Genomic DNA, 24178 nt, shown 5'->3' with positions numbered 1-24178 from the left:
GGGTCCTTCCCCAGAGGCAGGCAGTGGGATCTGAACAGAAAGCTTTGCACAACCATCTCTGCCTTGGGTGGAGGCAGGGCATCAGGTGTGTATTTGAGGAGGGGGGGCGGTTGTTGCTGGAGAAGTCCCTTTCTCCCTCCTGTGCTGCAGGAGCAGATTTCCTTTCATAACTGGGAAGTACGCTGCTGCACCGCAAGACTGTGCTTGCTGCGAGCGCCGCCTTTCCCCCCTGCCTGTGCTTTGCTCAGGACACCACACCAGATGTCAGCTGCCTCCGGGGCCAGCCCCACACCATGCAGCATGGGACACGTCCCACTGTGCCCTGCCTGGTTGAGGATAGGGACAGAGTGTTCCCTGGAGCGGCTGTCTGTGAGACCAAGGTGCAAACTGAGCCTGAGGGCAGAGGTGTTGGCAGACCCATGGGTTGCACTGTGCCTGGTAAGACCAGCCAGCCTCCTGCTCAGCCGATAGGGAAAGGCCTTTGGTTGAAGGATACTAGGTAGACACTGTCAATCAAGCCTGCAGGCGTGGTCACCAAGCTTTTTCCTAGTTGCCTAGGTTGTGTTGTAACCCCAGAAGCTGGGCACCTTGGTGGGTCTGACCTGAAGTGATGTGATGAGAGGTTGCTTACCGAAGGATGTTGCTGACTGCCACTGTCCCGCCTGGCTGAACTGATGGAAAGGCAGTGTAAGCCTTGGGAATGTGCCACAAATTTTCCATTACTGGGTGTTCTGGCTGGGTTACTGGAGAGACTAGGAAGGTTTATCTCCATTTGCTTCCAGTCCATCCTCTAGGCTTCAGGAAAAAAAATACATCTCTGGAACCTGTCTCTGTGAAATGTGGCTTAAATTACCTATAGGCTTGCAAAGTTTGTCTTGTATGTGTAATGGTTTGCATAAATAATGATTATAATGGGGTTGTGGGCAACGTGAGCATATGAACCTCGTTTCTTTTAGAAAGACGACCAGAAAATGGGGCTATAAAACATACAGGAATGAGGTAAACAGTTTGGTCTCTGCAGAGGAAAATCATACTTCCCTGATTTGTTGCAAGTCTTTCAGTACTTCAGTAATATAATAGGTAATATTCAGCCCGTTTGTGTAACTTTCTTAGATGTTCAGAAAACCTCTGAAATTCCTCACAAAAGACTGTTAAGAAAACTGTCCACCGGAGGAGATGTAGAGTGCTGGATCAAAAACTGGCTGAGGGTCCACAAACAAAGGAGTGAATGAGCAGTTGCAGTGTGACAAGAGGAGACGGATGATGTCCTTTGCTATTAATGACCTGGAAAAGATAACGTGCAGCAAGGTACCCAAAACCTGGAGATACCCTGGAGTTGTTCAGATTTGTCAAGGTGAAGCAACTCCAAAGTGACACTGTGTGAAACGAAGTGGTGTGAGGCGATGAGAAAGTAGGTACTGAGAAGTGTGCAGCCAAGTGGATTGGAAAGAATGATTTGTCCTGGGACATGGCTGGCTTCTAAATTACTGTGACTACTCAGGGCAGCAGCATTGCAGCCAGGTTACAGAGATGCTTTTCCTCAATACGCAAAGATGCCATCGGAGAAGTAAATCATGCTCAGCTGCACAAGGAGTAGTGTAAGGAGAGATGCTGAGAGCATCAGGATGCTCTTCTGGCAGTCAAGGTCATTTCCCTACCCAGGACATTGTATGCCGTTCTGGTCACCTTTCCATGAGGTCAAAAGAGGTTATGTTGGGGATGTGTGGTGAGAGCGGTTAGAGCTAGAAGACACCTCATGTCATGGGAAGGAGAGGGCACTTAATAGTAGTGAGCTTAGTATGTCTAGAAAAAGCAAAGGCTTTTGTTTTTTACCTTTTCTCACTGTGCAAGGAGAACTGAAGGCTGTAGAGTTGCACGGGGATCATAGTCTTTTACTCAACATCTGGAACTTCTTGCTGCAAGATACCATTTACAACCTAAAAGTTTACAGGATTCCCAGAAAGAGGAGTGAGAAGTATTTCTCTTTACAATGAGTCCCTGTAGGCTGGCACTTCAGAGGTAAAAGCAGAGTGGTATAACCATTAATGCTCCAAAGCATGTGACTTGCCTTTGAATCTCATTCCACCATTTCTTGCCATCCCTCCCCTGGAGCTTCCTGAGTCTCTCGTTAATTCAGTCAGGGTGAATTATCTTGCCTGGCTTCCCTGTTGGTTTCCAACTGTGATCTTGTGGCTTGGCTTTCTTTTCCTGCTTTTCTACTTCCTTTTTCTGCTTCTGGCGGCCCTGCTCCAGCTCTGTTCTCTGAATATCTCTTAGCAGCCCTGCTGCAGCTCTGTTCCTGTGAATATCTCTTAACAGGCTGTTTGGTGGCTTTTCCAATTTGGCTGACCCCCCTCAAGGCCTGTACTGAGCTGGGCTTTTGCTTGTCGTGGTGCCCTTAGTCGTCTGTGCTTCAGCTGCTTTGCAGCTGCATATCTGTACCAGCTGAGCTGGGAGGGATCACTTTGAAGCCAGGCTCTCTAGGACACCGCAGCAAATGGTTTGGTGGTCATTATCCAGCCAGCGTTGTGCTGTGATGCTGATAATCTCCTGCCTGGCTGCAGAGATTTGCCAGGATATACCCGTGAATTGAAGAGCCCTGCACCCTCTCTGCTAATGTCACCATCTAACTCAGAGCTAGAAGGGCAGGGCTGGTGGCAGGGGACATCTTTGGGACAAGAGGCTGAGACCAGCACAGGACAGTAGTGGTGGCTTTTTTTGCCCAGTCCACCAGGATGGCATTTCTGGACTTGGGTAAGCAGCCCCTGAGCATTGCTCAGAAGCAGTGCAGCACCAGCCAGCCTTTCTGCATGGTACGTGGTAGTAGTGAAGGATTTGGGGTGGTTGGTGGGAGCTGGATAAGAAGAGTGGTTCAGGGATCAGCAGCCTCAGTAGATCTCCCTGTCATCACTGCTTCCTTCTGCAGCTGATGGGATTTTCTCTCCCCTGCTTTACAAAGTGGTTGTATTTCTCCTGTTGATTTGTTGTTTCTAGACCATCCCAGTGATGATCAATTTGCATTTATCCATTGCTAGCATGGTGTGCTCTGTGATTCCCATGGAGCTGCTCTGCACACGAGGAAGATCTCCCTGTGTCCCAGCAGTGATGCTGCAGTGATGCAGCCCAGCTGCAGGTCTTGCAGCAATTGAGGGAGGGCACTGAAATAAATAAAATATTTGACCAGCAAAATAATAGAGCCTAAGCCCCCTCTCTGCCATCTGTGTGGTTGCATCTAAATACATCCAAGTCAGAGGAAGGAAGGAAAACAAGCAGGGGGTGTAACCAGCCCCTGATGGGTGCCATGGGAGCTGAGGCCTGCAGTGAGCAGAGGGTGGTGATTCAGCCTAATAGATCTAATGGCACCCAGCCAGGCAAAGGAAATTGTGGGATCATGATGCAGCAGCTGTCCCATAGCAGTTTGTTTCCATCATCCAGATGTGACTTCATGTCCCCACCGCCCCACCCTTTCGTTCTTTCCTGTACCTAAATGTTCCCCCTGCGGAGGGGAAGGGATTGAGACACCGTGTCCTCAGGAAGAGGAGTAGTCCATGAGAAGGAGGTGCACCTAAATGGCATGAGAATCAGGGAACACGGAATGTTGCTCTGGGACTGTGTGTTGGTGGGACCACAGCTGCTGAAGTACTTGGGCTCTTCCAGCATCCCCCAAATTCAGCAGGCTTCTCCAGATGACCTTGTCTCTGGACACTGCTTCCCAGGGAAATCCTGTAGCACAGAGGAGCCCAAGATGAAGGTAGGGGCCAGCCTTGCCTGCTAACAGGACTACACTGTCATCCAGTTGGTGTGCATCTAACCAGGCCTTTCTCTCCTTTCCCCAGGGAAGACGATGAAGCTGTAGAGATGCTTCCCTACGTGATTGCCACCCTGGGCTCAGCAGGGGCCACCTGCAAAGCCCCCACATGCAACAACAGCACCAAGGACTACTGCTACAGTGCCCGCATCCGCAGCACTGTGCTGCAGGGGCTGCCCTTCGGTGGGGTGCCCACTGTCCTAGCCCTTGACTTTATGTGCTTTCTTGTAAGTCTGTCTACTGTTGCTTCAGCACCTTTTCCCCTAATTAGCCATGAAGGGAGGACTGTGGTCAGGTGGTTAGAGTCGAGGGCCCCAAATGCCATCTCAGGCTTTGCTGCTGGCTGACTTTATGACCCTGATCGTGTCCCTTAGCCACTATTGACTTAACTCCAATACCACTGCACTGAGCCAATGGAAGGGTGTTAGAAATTTTCCTAAGGACACGGGTCAGGTTAGGTCAGTCCTGCATCCCAAAACTCCTACTTATGGTACCAAGTCCCTGCAGCTTTACCTACCCAAAGGCTTTGCTTGTTCCTCCTTGGGAACTGCAGGACCACAGATGCAGTAGCCATAATCTCGCCTCCTTGGGACCTTAAGGGCCTTTCGATTCTGTGGCTAACTTAGCTACTGTGTTGCATCCTGGACCTCTGCCCCCCACAGCCATCCAGATAGTCTGATTTTAACAGCCTTGGGGAGCTTGTGCTGCCCCATGGCCTCAGTGTGCTGTTAGCTGAGCAGTCCTGTCCCCTCTTACCCTGCCTGTTCCTGTGGCTCTGCATGCAGAGGACAAGGGCAGAGCTGGACAATGCCTCATCTCACAACTCCTTCTTTGCTCTCTTCCAGGCACTGTTGTTTGTCTTTTCAATTTTGCGTAAAGTTGCTTGGGACTACGGACGCCTGGCCTTGGTGACTGATGCTGACAGGTAAGCATGGGAGAGGGGCAGGAAAACAAGGCATGAGTGGTGCCCTTTGCTGCAGGGCAGAAGGGATAAATCCCCTTGCATGTGCCAGAGGCAGGTGAGGAAGAGAAGCAAGCATGCCAGTTGTATCCCCTGAGCTCCAGGAACAGGAAAAATCCCTGCTTTTACTGGCTTTTTTGTTACAGCATCCTTCTCCCCACACCGGGAGTGGTCCCTGCTGGCTCCATATCGCTTATGGTCCCTGACAGAGGTGTGCAGGGGCCCTTACAGAGGAACAGCTGAAGGAAGAGAGAGAGGAAAAAAGGTCACAGGAAGGGTGAGAGTTGCCACAGTGAAGGCTTTGCTAAGCCTCTGAAGGTGTCTTTGTGGCTCTGCTGGATGCAGTTCTCATTAAGAGCGCTTGAAAGCGGTAGGCTGCGTTTCCAGGTGCGGTACTGCTGTGCTAATGCAAGTTTAAGTCTCATCCCAAGCACCGATGAGTCGGTCTGGGTATGGATCCTTCCTGCCCAATGCATTCGTGGGCTATAGTGTCTGTCAGCAAAAGCTGGGGCCCGTTGGGGATGACAGCTCCAGAGCAGAGCAATATGCTATTCTCGGGTTTGCTGTCAGCGGCAGGAAGGACAATGATTATTTTCTTGCAATGCAAAAAAAGGAACTTTCCTTGATTAAGCTAGAGGGGTTGTGCAAGTAGTCCACCTCTCTCCAGGGGTGGTTCACTGTATTCGTGGTGCTTTGTTGTGTGCTAGAGGGAAAGTGTGTCTTCTGAAGGCTGGCTGTGGTAGGTGATTCTAGTCCTTGATCAGCTCCACGAGCTCATCACACCCAAAGGCTTGGATGGGGCTGAGCTCCAGCCTCTTTGGTCCCTTTGGTGATACAGATTCAAGCAAGCTGCTCTTGAGCACTCCATGCATGACAGTGGAAAGAGTAAGAGTTGTTTTCTTCCAACACTGAACGAGGACCTCTTCTGGTGTAGATGAGTGTTAGATAAGCAGCTGTGTCCTTTTGGCTCTCCTTTCCTGGCCTGGCTGGGGAAGTCAGCAACACAAGGGCCTTGGGGGAAAAGCAAGGAGAAGGGAATAGCCAGATGAGATGTCACTGGGGAAAGAGCAGCAGCCACTTGGGGTTAAGCTATCTGGACCTGAGTGCTGACTGGTAGTCACAGAGGCTGCACAGCTCTGGCCTTCAGTGGGGAGAGGTGGCCGGCCCTTCTTGGAGGCGATGCTTTGAGCACCTTGGGAGTGAGGGAGTGGGAGCATCAGCTGTAGGCAGAAAGGCAGAGGAGTGCCAGCTGTTTGGCGAGGGAGAGCTGGTAAGCATGGGGAGAGGCTGTGGTAAGGGCTGTGGATCACCAGGACTGGGATCCCAGGGAGGAGCTCCTGCTGCTTGACCCATCCACAGGGTGGGATGAGAGTTTCGGGCGGGTGAGATGCAAGAGTGTACAGGCTGCTTGGGTGGTAGGGAGGAGAGGCATGGAAGGAGAGCTCACATGGCAGCTGGGCAGCCCCAACAGGCTGTCCTGCCTGGCCCCATCCCTCCAGAGCTCCCTGGGACACCCATGGTGTGGAGCTAGGCCACCTTCCCAGTAAAGCCAGCTTCCTCTTAGCTGTCAACAAAGCGCTCTGCCCTTAGGCCAGTGGCGACTCCAGGGTGTTGTGACTTGGGGCAGCACTGGGCTCTGGAAGGAAGGTCTTCTCCAGCCTGACGATTGGCAGGTTTCTCTTCCTCAGGACACTGTGAAGTTCTGTTGGGTGCATAGCTCCCCGCAACAGAGGAGACCCAGCACCTGCTCCCATGGTTATAACTTCTCCTTTTGTGTTTCTGTGCCCTCAGGCGCCGACACTGGCAGACGGAGCGAGAGGAGCGGGAATAGTATGTCCTTTTTTCAGGGTCTCGTTTCTTTTCTCTTTCTTGCTTGCATTCTCTCTCTCCTTTTCTCTTACAGTTTTCTGTCTTGCTTCTGAACTAATCGAAGTGGCTGGGAGTTTGGGCTTGGATTTGTGCCTCTCGGTGGACTTGTGCTCTTTTCTTTCCCTCCCCTTTGTGTCAGCCACTACCACAGCTGGATGCAGTCTGGTTTTCCCGTAGTAGACCTTAAACACTCAACGAGGGCAGCAGTGCTGAGGAGCTCCCAGTCCTGGTTGAGGCGGAGGGTGCCACATCAAATACTCTGCTCTACCTGCCTGTGTCCAGCTATCCTGCCTTACAATGGAGAAAATAAGCCTGGTTGCCTGAGCCCACAGCATGCTTGGGTCTCCCAGGTGCAAGGGAGCCTCCTTTGCCTGGTCCCTCTCGTGCCAGAGTGCCATGAGAGCTGCTCCCACGCCAGCTGCAAGGGCAGATGGTGCACAGAAAGGGTCTAGCAGGCAGTTGCAAGACTTGTCTCTTTTTCCTTTACCCTGTGAGGCTGCTGGGACCAGGGCAGGTGTTGGCCCATGTCCCTTGCCACATACACCAGCTGACAGCACGCCCAGCAAGGCAGCACCTTTGTCCTTTCTCTCTTCTCCCTACAGAAGCAAACTCCCTGCCTCAGTGCTTCCGAGAGCATCTTCCAGCACCTTGGCCTGGCGTTGCCCTTCAAGCACTGCCATGGATCCTCCCTCCCCGCTCTTTCCTCTTTCTTGCTGCTTTTGTGCCTAAGAAAAGGGCATCCCCCGTGCCTTGCCGGCCGGCTGGGTAGTAGATGCTGCAGAGCAGACGATCACTGGCAGTGGCAGAGCCTGCCATGGTCGCTTCAGCCAGGCTGACCTGTGCGTGAGTCCAGGGCAGCAAGCCGCAGCCTCACTTTTCATACTCCATCACTTCCAGTGGCAGGCCCCTGCTAGCTACTGCCTTGAGAGGGTACAAGGATATTCCTATTTTTGTAGTTGCTTCTTGCCCCTGAAGGACCAGAGCAGTTGGCATGAAAACAAGAGGTGGTAGCTGTGGTACATGGCACAGAGGGGACTCCTTGCTCCTGCTTGAGTGTTTCACTAGTGGTTGGTCCTGCTTCAGGTGTGTCTGGTAACTTTTCACTGCTAACACCTTGTGGGGGGAGTAAGGCAGAGGTAGCAGAGCCATCATGCTCTGAGGTTTTTCAGGGGGGAGACCACTTCCAGTTATGGTCACAAGCGCTTGTCTCTCTCCAGGGGGCCACTTCTTCCTGTTCCCATTCTTCATCTGAGCTTGCTGGAGCTCTCTGCTGACACCCTTACCCTTCTAAACCTACTGCTTGAGCTGGGACAGTATTGATAGCCACAAACTTCCAAAAGCCTGTGAAGCTCAGCAAGGAAACCTTATCCTGGCTGTGCTCATCCAAGGCTGGCGGCACCTTCCCATCACAGTGTCAGGTGGTGGGTTAGGGACACATGTATGCCACCCGGTGCTCCCAGCCCTTGAATGTACAACATCGCTCTTGGTGTGAGAGGGCAACCTCCCCTGAGATGTCCCTTTGCCTGAGAGCTGGCAAATGCCCTTGTTCTGCCCCTGGCCAGAGCTTGCCGTGGCCATTGGCACTCTTAATTGGTGACTCAGTCTGCACCGAGAGGTTGTGGCAGCCTACCCGCACCTCTGCGTGTAAGGCCAGTGATCACAGAGCTCCCTGGGGCTTGCCACCCACACAGCCACCTCCTGCCTCGCACCACGCCTGGACTCCCCTCCCAGACCTTGTGATTCCCTTGGCCTGAGGCTAGCCATGCCTTGGACCCTGTCCTTCTTCCCTGGCAGGGCCAAGCACCAAACCTGGGGTGGTGGGCAGGGCCCCACCTTAAACTTCTTGTCGTTTAGGGCAGCATTACAGCCACCCACTTGCCTTTTTAGTGCTTTGCTTTAAAAAGCCTCCAGCTAGGTGCAGGTACCACTGGAGTTCCCGCTTCAGCTTCCCATCTGTGGCAAGGCTTGGCTTCCTCTGTCTTCTCAGCACTGCTAGTCATCCTAATTATTGTCTCTGCATCCCCCTGAAGGGAGCTGGGTTAGCTTGGTTGTCTCGTAATGTGGCACTCTTCTCAGTGGTTCCCTCCAGTGCTGTTTCTGCTTTGCCCTCTGCTTTTCCAGTACAGAGGAGCCAAAAGCACACCATGTCATCGTGCTGGGCTCGCCTCAGGGCTGCAGACAGCAGAAATCCATCCTCACTCCCTACACCCAGCTGCAAGGCCTCTGGGATTTTAAAGGGCTGAAGGTCCGAGAGCTTGATCGAAGATCTCTCTGTCCCTCCAGCAGAGCAGGGTGTTGGGCTGTGCAGTCGCAAGGCTGCACACCACTGTCTAATCTGCACTGCTGTAGTCCCATGACCTTCAGCTAATCTCCTTTCCCCTTTCTCTGTTACTTCCAGCTAGGGACTCAGCAGGTGCTGCTCTGCTCAGAGCATGTGTCCCATCCTCCTTCCTTTGGCAGGGTCACAAGGGTCTTTGCTTATTCTCCTTCCCATAGTGTCATCCACCATGTCCCTAGCACTTGTCTCAGCTGCTTCTTCTCTGGGTTCTTGGCTGTTCCTCCTTGAGCCTGTACTGGTTACAGGGAGACTGTGTTTTCATCTGTTTTTCTTCCTTTGCTTCTAGCCTTCAGATCAGACGTATCTCTTCCTGCACCTCCAAGGCCCTGGCCTGCTGTTGTCATCTTGAAAGTTCTATTTACTTTGAATTTCTGGACCATTTTCTTGTTTCCTTTGCCAGGTGCCCTCTGCCTCCATTTGTAGTGGGGGCTGTTGTCTGCCTTTGGATGCTTTTGCTGCCGGTTCTTCATCTAGATCCCTGTCTGTTCCTGGAGTAAAGCGGTCTGGGATATTCACCTCTCTCGCTTTCCTGTCCTTTAGCCTGTGATCACTCACTTCTAGCTGTCTGCCCCGCTCCTGCTGCGCAGGGATTTCCAGGCAAGAGGCTCAGCTGAGGCTGTGGAGCAGGTTGGGCTGAGCCTGGCTCCAGCCAGCACGGCTGCTGGGGCTCAGCTGCCTTCCTCCTCCTCCCGGCTTTCCCTGCGCTGAAGCACTGAGGACGGGGAGCTCTGTTGTAGCGGGACACAGCCCACCAGACTCCCAGCTTTCCTCCTCCCGAAGGCGAGCGGGGCTCTCCGGGGACGGGAGCCAGAGCCAGCACCTCTCTGGAGCGCCGGGGCTGCCGCCTCGTGGCCGCACCGGTGACAGAGGGGCTGCGGCACCCTCTGGTTCCCACCTCCTCGCCTCTCTCTAAACCCTGCGCTTAACACACTTTGTCTCTCCTCCGTGGCAGCCGCTGCCAGCCCCTCCTCGCAGGGGCTGCTACGTAATGCAGGTGCCTCTCAGAAGGTGCTGAGCAAGCAGCATCCACGGCCAAGCCCGTGGGGGGGGGGGGGGTTGCCAGGCTCAGGATGCTGTCTGAGGAGGGGTCTCTGCTTACTGCTACCTCTGCTCTGATCTCACCACTCTCCATCTCACCTGAGGCAAACTGACCTGAATTAACCTCTGATCTTCTGAGTGCTCTTCGTTCCTGGCCAGGCTGCCTCCTGACATCTTCTAACTTTCTCCCTCACCTCCCGCTTGTCATTTTAGCGTAGCCTCTGCCCTGCACTCCGACAACCACGACCGCTACGAGCGCCTCACCTCCGTCTCCAGCTCTGTGGACTTCGACCAGAGGGACAACGTGAGTAGCAGCAAGAGTCAAACACCTTGCCCTTGAGTGGCCAGGAGCCCACAGCTTGTCTGAACCAAGGGCTCTTCAGAAGAAACGCTGTTTTCCCATCCCTGGGCCTTAGGTCCCACACCTTGTAGTGTGCAAGTGTGGTGTAGTGCTCAAGGAGACGTAACTACGTGGCTTCTAGACATGTGCTTAAATTAGTAGGCTGTACATCCCTATGGCTTAACGGATATCTGTCCAACCTATCATCTCAGCCATTACAAACAATACTTGCCAGCTCCTCCTCACACTGCTGTCTAGTTCTACTGCTGTTTTCTTCTCAAAATGGGAGGCAGTTCAGTCGGATAACAGGGTGTGATGAATGGGTGGTATAGCTCCCAAGAAATATTCCTCCCCCAGGTGTCCTCTGAGGAGCACTGGCTTGGCCCAGCCTGCTTTCCTAATCCCTGCAGAGCTCCTCTTGCGCAGGATGATGGCTAAAGTAACTATATGGTGAATTTTCTGGGTGTCCTTAGGCTGTGGAGAGCTTCCATGCTAGCCAGGAGCCCATGGGCTACCTGGGAAGTCGAGCTGCCAGTTGGTAGGGGACAGCCACATAGAGTCTAGCCTGTGTTATGTCCCATGGAGTAGCACTGTCACCTCCTTCACCTTGGCTCATCCGTGGCTCTGCATGTCTGGTTGCTGATGGTCTGTCCCCCGTAGCCAAGTTTGTGGAGGTGCAAGGACAGCAGCCTGGTCCCCTGAGCCTTTGAAGGAGAGAGCAGGTATAAGGGAACACAGACTGATGTAAGACCCTCCTGTCTTTTTTTTTTCTGCACAGGGTTTCTGCTCCTGGCTGACAGCCATCTTCAGGATAAAGTAAGTACTCCAGAACCTGCACGGGGGACCCACATGGGGAAGAAGGGGAGGCAGTGCAGGGCATTGGGACACTCGGCACAGTATAGCTCTGTGAAGTCACTGCCCTTGCTCCAGCCCCTTCTCTGAAAAGCACAAGCAAATTGTGATCTCTGGAGAGGACAAACAAAGACAGGACTAGATGAGGAGTCTTAAAGCCAGAACTAAGGGCACACAGTGAGTCTGTGACAGAGGAGAGCACCCAGCCCAGGTCTCCCCTGCCTCAGTCCCATCTCGGAAACAGCGTCCGCTGCTCTGCAGAGATGCTCCTCTCCCAGGGACTCCTGCCAGGGGCACTGCTGTCTGAGGAGTGGCTGCAGTGGAGGGGCTGGAGGAGGCAGGGAGGCACCTTCAGCCTGATGATGCTCAGGAGTAGTCTCCTGAGTACTTCTTAGCTTCAGAGTGCTGTGGGATAGTGTCAGCCATCCTGTATCTCGGCAGGGGAGGCAAGGTGCACCAGGAGGGTGTGAGGTGTGGGGTTTGTGTGTGTGTCCAGCTGCTTGTCCTGGGGGGCAGAGGGCAGGGGCATGGGCATGGGGAGTGGGGCTGCAGTAAGCATTGCACGGGCAGGTTTCTGCCCAGGCTGGTTCAAGGCTGGGTGCTGAGCTCCCTACCTCAGGGCCTGGCCTCAGCTCAGTAGGGCAGAACCAGGGGTGTTGTGTGGGCTCAAACCAGGAGAGCAGCCCTGTCCCTGTGCCTTATCTCCAGCACTTGAGCGAATGTAGAAGATTGCCTGACAGCCTTTCTCTCCCCGGCAGGGATGATGAGATCCGGGACAAGTGCGGGGGTGATGCGGTGCACTACCTGTCCTTCCAGAGGCACATCATTGGGCTGCTGGTGGCCGTGGGTGTGCTCTCTGTGGGCATCGTGTTACCTGTCAACTTCTCAGGGGACCTGCTAGGTGAGAGCCAGGAGCCTTTGGTTGGGCTGGGGGAGCTGCTTTCAACACCGTGTCCCAGATCTCTGGGGAGCAGTGAAGGGCAGGACAGGACTAACACAGACAAACCCTGACTGCTGTCCCACTTGAGCGTGGCACATCCAGAGGGTCATCCTGGGCAGCTGGGGTTCTGGGGTGTTCTGCAGGTGAGATTCCTGCTGTAGCCTGCCTCAGTGGTGCTCTGTGCCACTCAGTATAACTAAACGTGCTCGTGTCTGCCTCTTTCTCCCCAGAAAACAACGCCTACAGCTTTGGGAGGACAACTATCGCTAACCTGAATTCTGGGTATGTGTGGGCAGGGGTGGGATGGATAGCTTGAGGCTCTCAGGGTATTTTTTTAAATGGCCACTTGCTGCAGAGCCTCACCTCCTCGAAGGCTGCATTTCTGCCCTTGCTGTGAGGCTGCTGTCCCTGCTCCAATTTCCCGGCTGAGCTGCTGGAATTTGGTTGTAGGGCGTGTGGGTGCCATGCCAGTTATACTGCTGGTGGCCGCAGTGCCTTCAGGGCCCGACCAGCCATACACAGGCTTGTAGTGGCAACCTTGCATTGACCTTTGTGGTCTCTCTTGTGACAGGAATAACCTGCTGTGGCTGCACACATCTTTTGCCTTCCTGTACCTGCTGCTGACAGTGTACAGTATGCGCCGGCACACCTCCAAGATGCGCTACAAAGAGGATGACTTGGTGAGCAGGATCTGGCTGCACGTTTTCCCGTGCCCTTCTGTCAAGTCAAGTGGCCTTGGAGAGAATGCCAAGCACCCCACTTCCAGCAGCAATCTGGGGCTGTGTTGTTTTGACTGTTCTTTTATTCTGCCTGGCCAAAGGCAGATCTCCAGAGCAGCAGCCCTGCCTGAATGTGGGGAAACAGGAGAGGCCTGCACTGGATGAACATGTCAGGGGACCCTATGCCTTTCTCAGGGGTTGCTCCAGCTGCTTTTGCCTTCTTAAGGGTACCCTCAGTTTCTGTTCAGGCAGCTGCAGTGTAAGCCCCTAGCCTGTCAGTATGGAGCACACCGGGATGCAGGATGGCAACAGCTAGTGGAAGCACAGGAGAGGGGGAGCCCTGGGTGCTAGAGGAGATGGGGCTGCCCTTTCCACTTGCTGCCTCAGGCCTTGGGGGTGTTGCTGCAGTCTGGTCTTTCACACCATCCACACTGACCTGCTCTCTCCCTATTTTCTTCCTTCTTTCCAGGTTAAGCGAACTCTTTTCATCAATGGGATCTCAAAATATGCTGAGCCAGAGAAGATCAAGAAACATTTTGAGTGAGTCTCACCCTGTCCCTAATGCAAGGCTACTCTCTATCAGGGATGTTTTTATTGGGGTACTGCTAGTGTTACATGCAATAGCAATAACACATGGAGAGCAGAAAGCTAGTCAAAATCGGTGAACACTTTTATTTTGGCCATCTCACTGTTGTTTTTCTGCACAATTTTTTATCTGAATGTGCAGTGTCCTTGGTTTTGTGCCTTGGGATACACCTGTGCAGAGCCATAGGTGGTCAGGGTGGTAACTAGTGGACAGGGCATGTCCTGAGCTGTAGTCAGGTTCAGAGATGAGATGCAGGCAGGAGGCGCTCAGGCAGTGACTATGGGATGTTGTGCTGGTGGTTCTGCCCCAATCACCGTTCTTGTAGAAAAGTACACTTTTCTTCTTAACAAAAAAATTAAATTCTGTCAGGAATTCTTTTGTCAGGACCTCAATGAACATAGTCAGGACCATGTTTAGAAGCACCATCGGGAGAGGAAAAATCCTTTGTACCCCTTGGGAACCCTTCCACCTCTTTCCAACGCCAAGCTCGGTGGCCCATGAAGGCAGAGAGGCGGTGTGGGGTCAGAAGGGTGCCTTGCTACCATAGGGCAAAAATCCAAATAATCTTCTCCTGCCAGAACCTGGAGAATGTAGCATTTGCCCCGTGTGTTGCTTCCACTATGAGGGACAGAGCCTGCAGGCTCCCCTGCTGCCCTCAGCAAGCTCTTGCTATGTGTCATGGTGCTCAGCCTGGGGCAAGAGAAAAGTCCTGGATGTGTTGGGGTTTTGTTGAGCGTACAGCTTTGGTGCCGGGTGTGATGAGCTGGTGCTTCCCATCCACAGGGAGGCCTATGCCAACTGCACCGTCCTGGAGGCCCGTCCCTGCTACGACGTGGCCCGGCTGATGTTCCTTGACGCGGAGAGGTAACCCCTGGTTTGGGAGAGAAGGCAGGGTGGGCCGATGCCATGGGCCCTGCCTCAAGTCTGGTGTCACAGGAGCTTTTCTGAGCCACCCTTCTTTCTTTTCTTCCTTCCTTCCTTCTCTTCTGCTCTCCTGTTTCAGGAAGAAAGCTGAGCGTGGGCGAATCTACTTCACCAACCTGCAGAGCAAGGAGAACACCCCATCCATGATCAACCCCAAGCCCTGCGGCCACCTGTGCTGCTGTGTGATCAGGGGCTGCGAGGAGGTGGGGGGAGAGCTGGAGGTGTTGGGCAGCGGGGCACGTGGGGGCTTGGGTCACCAGGTCTTTGCTCTGATGCCTGTCTCCCCCCTGCCCAGGTGGAGGCCATTGAGTACTATACCAAGCTGGAGGAGAAGCTCAAAGATGACTACAAACGAGAGAAGGAGAAGGTGAATGAAAAACCTCTGGGGATGGCCTTTGTCACCTTCCACAATGAGACCATCACAGCCATGTGAGTACAAAGGGTACTGTCCTCCCCGGGAAGGTGACCTGTCCTAGCTCTCGCCTTAAATCAGAGGACTTCCAGCACTAAGGCATCCTTCTCAGCTTGTACCTGACAGTCCTCTGTGTCAGCATCTCCCTCTTTCTCTTCTCCAGAATCCTCAAAGATTTCAACGCTTGTAAGTGCCAGGGCTGTGCATGCCGTGGGGAGCCCAGGGCCTCTTCCTGCAGCGAGTCCCTCCACGTCTCCAACTGGACTGTCAGCTATGCCCCTGACCCACAGAATATTTACTGGTGAGCAGCTCTGTGGGGATGCAGCAGACCCTGCCAATGGAAGAGGGGTGCACTGTCCCTCTTTCCTTCCCCATCTGCTCCTCTGGTAACTGAATGAATTGTTCTTGCTGAAGCCCAGTCTGGCTGAGCTAGAGGTCTGATCTGACTTGGAAGGGAAAGCCTTGGGCTGGGGCCTCACGTGCTGTTCATGCAGGCTGGGCCGTGGCATGCATGTGAGGCCCCAGACCTGCCCTTCTCCCCCATGCAGCCATCCTGATGCCCCCCTCCTCCTCCCCTCCCAGGGAACACCTCTCTATCCGGGGCTTCATCTGGTGGATCCGCTGCCTTGTGATCAACGTGGTCCTCTTCATCCTCCTCTTCTTCCTCACCACCCCTGCTATCATCATCACCACTATGGACAAGTTCAATGTCACCAAGCCTGTGGAGTACCTCAATGTAAGGCCTTTGGAGACGGGTGCAGGCTGGGTGGCGTGGGAACCACACCGAGGCACAACAGCCCCTGCAAGGGAAGGGGTAGGGAGAGAGATTGTCAGTGCTCCCCAGGCCCTGTCAGCCTGAGCACGAGGGAGGTGCTGAGCTTGGCCAAGGTGTGGTGGCAGCCACAGTGCTGGGGACCCAGCGCCAGCAAAGGCAGCTGTGCCCGTGGCTGGCAGGAGAGCTGCCACACCGTGTAACGCGTGGTCTCTTCTCTGTGTCGTTGCAGAACCCCATCATCACCCAGTTCTTCCCCACCCTGCTGCTGTGGTGCTTCTCTGCTCTGCTGCCCACCATCGTGTACTATTCTGCCTTCTTCGAAGCGCACTGGACCAGGTAAAGACAGCCAGGACCTGTTCTTAGTCATACCAGCGTACTGCCTGGCCACTAGTCACTTCTCACTGACGTTAAGCCCCTGGCTGGATCCTTCTGCTTGAACTTCTGTCTTCTGCTCCACATGCACCACTTGGACACCCAGGGTCTGCCGTGGACAGCTGCTCTGCCAGTCCTTAGCTGTTGTTGTGCAAAATGGTTGTCTGAGCAGAGCTTAACGTAGGTCTACAAGAAGAAGCAAGCTGGGAGGAGTTGGGGCTGGTCACTGTGAGAAATGCTAGGGAAGTCGGCTCAGGTGAGTGGGCAGGAGAGGTGTGCCCATACCCATATAAGTCATAGCTTTTCCAAGGGAAAAATCACCTTAGCTGCTATGGCTTCTGGCCATAGGGAAGGTATCAGACGTGCAGAGCACTAGAACTGTGCTGCTTGTGAGGCACATTCCCCACAGGACATGCAATGTAAGCTTTGTTTTCTGCTTTATGTTGCAAAGACTAGTGGGGAGGATGTTACCAGCTCCGAGGATTGCAGTTCCACAGAGATGATTGCAGAGTGTTCTCTAAAGATACGAGGACTGTGAGGGCCTGTGAGACAAGGAGGGGAGGGACTGGGACTCGAGAGCAGACCGCAGACACACGGAGGAAAAGGGGGCGTATTCATGTACCAGTAGTGGACAGGATGAGGTTCAGATTATATACTGGGAAGTGTTTTCTGATGAGAAAGCGATGGGGGCACTGTTCCTGGGACTGGCAGGGTGACGGTGAAAGGTTAACAGCCTCCTCTCTGCCCTCAGGTCTGGAGAGAACAGGACAACCATGCACAAGTGTTACACCTTCCTCATCTTCATGGTCTTGCTGCTGCCGTCACTGGGCCTGAGCAGGTAGGTGCAGTGGGAAGGGAAAGCAATTGCAGAGACCTGGAGCACAGGGAAGGTTGAGATGCACCCCTAGTTTTTCTCCTGTACTACATCCTTTCCCCGCTGCACATGTGCCCTGGCCACCATCCCCTTGAGAAGGTGACATTTCATTCTGCTTGGGGGGCTAGGCCAGACCATACCTGGCTGGGTCTCTAGTTGCTTATTGAATTAATCCGCAGATGCATTGACATGGGCTGTGGTGTTACAAACAATGCAGCAAAAATTACTATAGTTGATGGACGCATGTGAAAAGTCTGCTCAAGGTCTGCTGGTGAAGAAGAAGGCACTCCCCACCTCTGTCCAGATATTTAAATGTGCACGTCTATCTATTGCTGCTTCTGACTGTTCCTCTTTTCTTCTTGCCCTGCTCCCCCACAGCTTGGATGTGTTTTTCCGCTGGTTGTTCGACAAAAAATTCCTCGCCGAAGCCGCTGTGCGATTTGAGTAAGTGGAATCGGGCAGAAGGCTCTTCTTTGCAATGGGGGGGAAGGTTCTTGTTGGCATCCAAAGGTACTGGGAGCTCCCAGCTGCTGCCCTGCAGGTGGGGAGCACCTCCTGCAGCTTGCTCCTGCTTCGCCTCCCCAGGTGTGTGTTTCTGCCGGACAACGGGGCCTTCTTTGTCAACTATGTCATCGCCTCTGCCTTCATCGGGAACGCCATGGACCTGCTGCGCATCCCCGGCTTGCTCATGTACATGATACGCCTCTGCCTGGCCCGCTCGGCCGCCGAGCGGAGGAACGTCAAACGAGTACGTAGCAGGGCTGAAGGGGGGGGTTGTGGCTTCCCCCCCACCTCCCAGGGATGGGAGTGCTGCAGTGGGGTCCCCGGGGGGGGGGGGGGGGTTTGCCCGCTGCCGTGTGTACAGCTGGATGTGGTGCGCACCCGCCCTCGGCTCCCAGGGTCGTGCTGATGGGTCTCTGCTCCCTCTCACAGCATCAGGCCTACGAGTTCCAGTTTGGGGCTGCTTACGCCTGGATGATGTGCGTCTTCACTGTGGTCATGACCTACAGCATCACCTGCCCTATCATTGTCCCTTTTGGTAAGTGATGCCCCTCCGCCTCCCTGTGTCAGAGGCTGGGGAGAGCTCGAGCTGGGGAGGCAAGGAGGATGGTGTGGGGGAGATATTCCCTGTCGGTCTGAGGCACTGGGAAAGAGGCTGATTCCCTGCTCTGCTGGCACCCCCTCCCTTTCTCCCAGGGCTCATGTACATGCTGCTTAAGCACCTGGTGGACCGATACAACCTGTATTATGCTTACCTGCCCGCCAAGCTGGACAAGAAGATCCACTCAGGGGCTGTGAACCAGGTGGTGGCAGCCCCCATCCTCTGCCTCTTCTGGCTTCTCTTCTTCTCCACCATGCGCACAGGTGAGCTCTGGGCTGGGATGCCAGCCCCTGGCCTCCTACAGACCCACTTCCCCGGCCAGGCAGTGGTTCTGGCAGCCCCCAGCCACAGAGCATGGTCAGGGTCTTCCTGACACCCCCACTTAGGTTCTCCTTTGCCCTAGGGTTCTTGGCCCCCACTTCCATGTTCACGTTTGTGGTCCTCGTGATCACCATTGTGATCTGCCTGTGTCACGTCTGCTTCGGCCACTTCAAATACCTCAGCGCTCACAACTACAAGGTGAGGTGGAATGCTGGGTGGGGGTGCAGGGCCCTTTTCCTTGGGAGCACACCTCAGCAGCGTAACAGTGGGGGCTCTGGAGGGGGTGCCCTATACTGCTCCCCCAGCAAAGCCTCTCAACCCTGGCTGCACAGAGGGGACAGTCCTGAGGCCATCCCCGCTGTCTGTACATTGCTCCTCTGGTGGGACAGTAAATATGTTGCCCCGACAGTCTCTCAGTTTCTCATTTCCTCACCAGATCGACCACACGGAGGTGGATGCCATAGAAAACAGGCAGAACGGGAGACCTGCCACCAGTCTGCCGGCTCCCAAATCAGCTGTGAGTCCCTGTCCCCCCCTCCATACCCCAGCGTGCTCCTTACCGGGGTTTGGGAAGGGAGAGGTAACTCCCTGTCCGAGTACCTCGCTCTTCACCTGAGGCAGCACCTGGAGTCTCCCAGTGAGGGTGGGAGGCAAATGTTGGGCACCGTGCCCCTCACCTGAGCTGGGTGATGAAGTGTAAACAACACCCCCCACACACACACACATAAATGGACAACCCTTTCCTGCTGCTCCTCGGATGCTGCACATTTACTTTCTGCCTCTCTCTCGGCTGAGACAGTGAATCCAGCTGGGTCAGTCTCCCTTCTCGTTCTGCATCTTTGCACGCTTGCCCGTCAGCAAAGGCTGTCACCCACGGGGCTGGTCCTAGTGCTAATGCAAAGGGGTCTCTGTGGGCGTTGCCTTGAAGGCCGTGAAAGTGCTTTGGGGGACTCCTCTCTCCTGCCCAACTCTGAGTTCCCAGAGTCAGTTTTCTGAACTACTCCTTGGCTCACCGGCTCGTTCCAACTGCTTCCTTCCACCTTATTTTTCTAGTTGGGGTCTGTGCAGAGCTCTTCAGGGGGTTCGTGCAGAGATGGGGTAAAGCAGAGCCTTCTGCTTTCTTAGCAGAGCAGGGCTGGGGCGTGCACATGCAATCCAGGCTCCTTCTGTTCCTCATGTACCTAAGGGCAGTGTCATCTCTCCAAAAGGAGGTTCCCCATAGGAGGCAGGCACAGCCTCAGAGGGACACATCCACTGGCAAATAAGGGAGCGCAGTCTTCCAGTCCGTGTGGGCTCCAAAGAGCTGAGAAAGCCCCATGCTCTCCCAGCCCTGGCTCCCTGGGGGTGCTGCCTGTCACGAGATGTGGGGGTTTGGCAAAAACAGGGCCAAGCCAGCCCCGCTTTTACCCCCCCTCTCCCGGTACATCCCACGGAGTCGGGACGGTTCCTCGCCCTCCCCGCGTCTCCCCACGCTCAACTCTTGCATGGCGCTTTGCGTGTGGTGCTCTGCTGCCACGAGAAGCCTCCAGGGCTCACGTGTGTCTCTGTTCTCTCCCCACCCCTCGCCCGCTCCGTGGCTGTCCCCGGCAGAAGTACATCGCCCAAGTGCTGCAGGACTCCTCGCCGGAGGGCGAAGCGACAGAGTCGGAGGAGCAGGGGTCGCAGGACGAGGAGCTCATCAACGCAGACGGCATGAACGACACGGATTTCCAGTCGTGTGAGGACAGCCTGATAGAGAACGAGATCCACCAGTAGGGACCTCGGAGGGCGGGAGGGGAAAGGAGGTCCAGGAGCGGGGCAGGCTGTGTGCACGGAGACCCAGGGAGAGGCACCCGAGGGTGCTGGCCGCTGCCCTCGCCCACCCCCGGGGCCGCTGCCTTCAGTGAGGGCAGGGGCCCTGCCACACGATCTCCATTTCCCTGCCCTTCCACCCCTGTGCTGGCCCAGCAGCTCGGCGGGCATGCTCTTGACTAGCTACCTTCTTTAACCCATCCCCGGACCCCAAAACCCCGGGGGCTGGGGAGGAGGGGGACTGACCCCCCGCGGTGCTGCTTTGGACGTGCAGGGAGGAGGATGGCTGGGTGCTTTGTGGGGAGGGGCGCAAAGGGAACCTTTGGAGTCTTCTCAGCAGGCCCCTCTGTCCCCCGTCCTCCTGGCGAGAAACACTAATAATTTATTAGATTTATAGGAAGGTGATAAAGAAAAAGCTTTAGTCAGTGTATTGGAAGCCCTACCTAGGGAGGGGGGTGGCTTTTGTCGCACCTTCTCCCTGTACATGCCCTTTCTCAACCCCTTGCAGCATCCACTTGGTGTGACATGCCAGGAGCCAAGCCAGGGCAGGCATGGGGGGTGGTGACAGCAACTTCCCCCCAACACGCACACACACACCATGGGGAAGGTGACAGCCTGGCCTGGTGGTCAGGGGCGGCATCACCCCGGGACGGGGCATGGGGTTGGTGTGAGCTGGGCAGCCCCTCACAGGGTGAGAGGTGCTGAGGGCATTTCTCACGGGCAGGAGGAGGCTCAGGCAGCCTCTCACCCCCCATCCCACCCCCGGGTCCTGTCCCCTCCTCCCCCAGGGGCACAGGCAAAGGATTGCAGCGTCATTTTAAGTGGCTTTTTTTTTTTTTTTTTTTTTTTTTTTTTGCACATTCTACTCCCCTTTCAAACATAAATCAAGCTGTCCCCTTTGTGCTACTGCGACCCCCTTTTCTACCCAGTGTCTGAGCAGCAGGGTCTGGCCCAGGGGCAATGGGGGCTGTGCTGGGGGTCTCTTAGGTGCTAGGGAGAGGGGAGGGAGCCTCCCGGACTGCAGGCCCTCGGCACCTTCCAGAGTCAGCGTTGCCTGGTTGGGATGGGGCCCCAGGGGCTGCCGTCCCTGAGCTGCCACGGGGTCTTGCCCCAGGGAGGGAGTCCTGGGAGAGCAGCCCCTGGGAGCCCTCTCCAAGAAATCCCACCGTCTTTGGGAGCACAAAAGACTCAGGGGGCTGTGCCCTGGCTGGGTGTAGGCTTCCTTAGCATCACTTAGCCTGAGAGGGGGGGCTGTTGTTTCCCTCCCTTTGCCCTTGCCTCCTCCCTGGTGATAGCTGCGTGCCTGAGGCAGTGAGGGGACAGGATGGAGGGGAGAGGTGTACTGGAGCCCCTGGCATCTGCAGGGAGGTCTGACCCTGTTTGAAGGCTCTCTGTGAGGAGGTTTCAGGATCAGTTGCCCTCAATTGCTTCCCCCGCCTCCCCTTGTGTAAAATGTAAAGGAAAATAATGTCTCCCTGCTACTGAGCTATATTTATTTCCCTCCACCCCCTGCCACCATCCTGTTTGGTGCTCATTGCGGACACTACCACCTTCCCTCTGCCTGTTGTCTGTGGGTGCTGCTCTGGCTCCCTGGGGCTGTGCCCTCCAGGCCGGGTGGAAGGGGATAGCTATTTACCTTTTCAGTCACCCATGCTGGCCCTGGAGCTCCAAGCACTTTAATAGATCTGAAGAAGAGAAGTGTCAGCCCTGCCCAGCTCCTGTCCAGGGAAGGGCGGTCACATCCCATGGCTTTTCTCTCCCTCGCCCCCCCGTTAGAGGAGGGGAGCCAGAGACACGGAGCAGACGGGGCTCTGCTCCGGGGAGGACATAGCTGACTTTCCTGTACACCTCTCTATAGGAATCCCAGGCCCGGAGAAAAGGGGGAACAGAGGGGAAGAGATGTGGGTCTCTGATGCATGGGGAGGGCAGGCCACCCCAGCTCCCAGGGCTTGGCCAGGGCTGCAGCACAGGTGGGTGCGGAGGGGCACCGTGAGTGTCACTTGTCCCCTCCAGGGACAGCCTGGAAACGAAATGAGCGTGTCCGCTCCCAGGCTGGGGTGGTGAGGATGTCGATCCTGCTTCCTTTTTCTTGCCCTTGCCCCCAGTCCAGCAGGCGGGCTGGGATGCTCCAGTCTCTGTAGGTACAGCTGTGGCCCGGGCTGCCTCTGTGGCTGTCAGGGCTCTGCCCGCAGAGAGCTGTGTGTTCTGAGTGGCACTGTCTGTGTAGAGATGTGTATAATACCCTGTATATATTTGTGTACAAAAGAAAAAAGGAAAAAAAGGAGCTATTGTTCTTGCAGTCTTTTCTTTGTGGAGAGGGTTGGGGGCTGGGACCTGGGAGGAGAGGACCCCAGCTCGCAGCTGGGATCCAGGAGCATGCGTGGTGCAAAAGGAGGGGTGGGGGGTTTGTGCGTTCCCCCTGTGGGAGCACAAGCCCTGCCCTGCCGCAGGGAACCGGGCTGTGGCTCCTGGGCTCTCCCTCAGCCTTGCGGAGGCATCGAAGGTTTCCCTGCTAAAAGCGGGTGGGTGGGGAGCTGCGTGCGCCGAGGCTGGGATGGGGGAAGAGGCTTTTGGGAACGGTGTGGGAAGGGAGGGGATTTCTGCTGGTAGCCTCGGTGGCAGATGTCAGCCCAACCCTGCGCTCCTAATAGCGATTTATGCGACCGCTGCTGCCGTCTCTTAACCAGGAACCTGCCTCCTAAGCCTGGTTTGAGTGCACAGCTACAGCCTTTGGGAAAGCACGAGGGGGTGCGAGAGCCCTGGAGCTGCAGCTTGGCTGCCAGCGCTTTCCTGCTGCGTGCTGCTGCTTGTAGCTCAGCCGTCCCCTCGGCGTAGGGGCCAGCAGCCAGCCCCCAGGCCTGCTCCCTGCTGCTCCCCAGGGCAGGCTGGGGCTGGGGTGGCTCCCAGGCAGCCGCTGCACGCTCCTTAATTTGTGTGCAGCGGCCGCTGCTCGGAGGATGGCGCAACGAAGCGGCGAGGTGTGGGGCAGGCCTCGGAGAGGTGGCCAAGAGACACACACACCCCCCCCAGCTCCCTTTTCACCTCGCTGAGTTCAGGCTCTGGCTTCATGTGCCAGCGGTGCGGCGTGAGCAGGGGGCAAAAAGCTCTCCTTTCCCCTGTCAGCCTGCAGCCATGGGGCTGGGAAGAGGCAAGGCCTGGGCACAAACAAAGAGAACCAGACGCAAAAAGAATGGTGCCTGCTGCCAAGTCCCTGCAGGCATCGCTGCAAAGGGAGGCTTGAGGGAAGGGAACAAGGAAATTGCGCAGGTATTTGTGCAGGTGGTTGACGAAAACTGCTCCCAAGCACAAGGGGCAGGACTGGGGACAGCTTGTATGACAGGATTACACAAGGAGCTGTCTCCTACCCCTGGAGACTCGGCTGTGAAAGCAGCTTTAAAGGCCACCCGGGGGCAATGAGGCAAGAGGCGAACAGGAGAACAGGGTCACAACACAGATGGGTGCTGGCCTGGGTGGCTCTGAGTGGGGAAGGGCTGTCAGTGGTGGTCAAGACAAGAAAAAGTTGACAGAGACGTTCAGGCACAAGCAGGGCCTTGCCACAGCTGGTTTTGAACGACCTGGTTGCCCTTCCCTCGGGCAAGGCATGCAGCTCCTGCCCTCACATGCAACCTGTTCCCTGCTGAAAAAGGATTTACCCCTCTGGGGCAAGGCAGGGTGGGTTGGAAAGCAGGAGCCCTGTGAAGCTGCGGGGAGCAGCTGGATGCCTCCCCGGCTGCACCCGGGGCACGAGGGGAGAAGAAGGAGCCCCAGGGTTGACGGCACCCCTTGGGGTCACCGTGTTCAGCCCTGGCACCAGAAGGATGGCAAGCACAGAGCGGCTTCCCGGAGCTGCGGCTGGTGGTGCTGGGCCAGGCCGTGCCAAACTGGGCTGAGCTGAGCTGGTCACACCTAGCCAAGCCATGCTGGGCTAAGCCACACCAGGCCATGCCAGGCCGGTCCATACTGGGCCATGCCATGGCCTATTGCACCACCCTGGGCTGAGCGGCGCCGTGCCAAGCCCCGCTGTGGCCGTGCCCGTGGGGAGTGGCACCACCCGGCGTAACCTCCCCGTGAGTCACGGAGGGCACGCGTGGGCAGCCAGGATGTGGGAAGCCCCAGGGCAGCAGGACCTGCTCGGGGTGGGCCCTGCCGGCACCCA

General features: G+C 55.7%; 1 protein-coding gene across 2 annotated transcripts in view; it reads left to right on the top strand.

Annotated features, from left to right (window-relative positions):
• Positions 1–22306, top strand: part of TMEM63B (transmembrane protein 63B) — a 47390-nt gene extending 25084 nt beyond the window's left edge. The window contains exons 2-24 of one of the 2 annotated variants that reach the window (XM_032995332.2): positions 3837–4035; positions 4654–4733; positions 6561–6599; positions 10228–10318; positions 11133–11170; positions 11965–12107; positions 12377–12428; positions 12718–12826; positions 13335–13405; positions 14235–14315; positions 14455–14578; positions 14671–14804; positions 14951–15088; positions 15370–15523; positions 15792–15898; positions 16686–16772; positions 17187–17252; positions 17394–17556; positions 17742–17847; positions 18006–18173; positions 18314–18429; positions 18668–18748; positions 19822–22306. In XM_032995332.2, coding sequence (XP_032851223.1) covers positions 3859–4035; positions 4654–4733; positions 6561–6599; positions 10228–10318; positions 11133–11170; positions 11965–12107; positions 12377–12428; positions 12718–12826; positions 13335–13405; positions 14235–14315; positions 14455–14578; positions 14671–14804; positions 14951–15088; positions 15370–15523; positions 15792–15898; positions 16686–16772; positions 17187–17252; positions 17394–17556; positions 17742–17847; positions 18006–18173; positions 18314–18429; positions 18668–18748; positions 19822–19986 — 2490 coding nt within the window. In that variant the 5' untranslated portion in view covers positions 3837–3858 and the 3' untranslated portion in view covers positions 19987–22306. The remainder of the gene's footprint in view (positions 1–3836; positions 4036–4653; positions 4734–6560; positions 6600–10227; positions 10319–11132; positions 11171–11964; positions 12108–12376; positions 12429–12717; positions 12827–13334; positions 13406–14234; positions 14316–14454; positions 14579–14670; positions 14805–14950; positions 15089–15369; positions 15524–15791; positions 15899–16685; positions 16773–17186; positions 17253–17393; positions 17557–17741; positions 17848–18005; positions 18174–18313; positions 18430–18667; positions 18749–19821) is intronic. The other variant, XM_032995333.2, reaches the window with a different exon arrangement.
• Positions 22307–24178: the final 1872 nt, after the last annotated feature.

The sequence above is a fragment of the Tyto alba genome, unplaced genomic scaffold (assembly GCF_018691265.1).
Source record: "Tyto alba isolate M040663 unplaced genomic scaffold, T.alba_DEE_v4.0 Super-Scaffold_16, whole genome shotgun sequence".
NCBI classification, from domain to species: domain Eukaryota; kingdom Metazoa; phylum Chordata; class Aves; order Strigiformes; family Tytonidae; genus Tyto; species Tyto alba.
The sequence above is the reverse complement of the archived record's forward strand: the minus strand, read 5'-3'. Positions and strand labels throughout refer to the sequence as shown.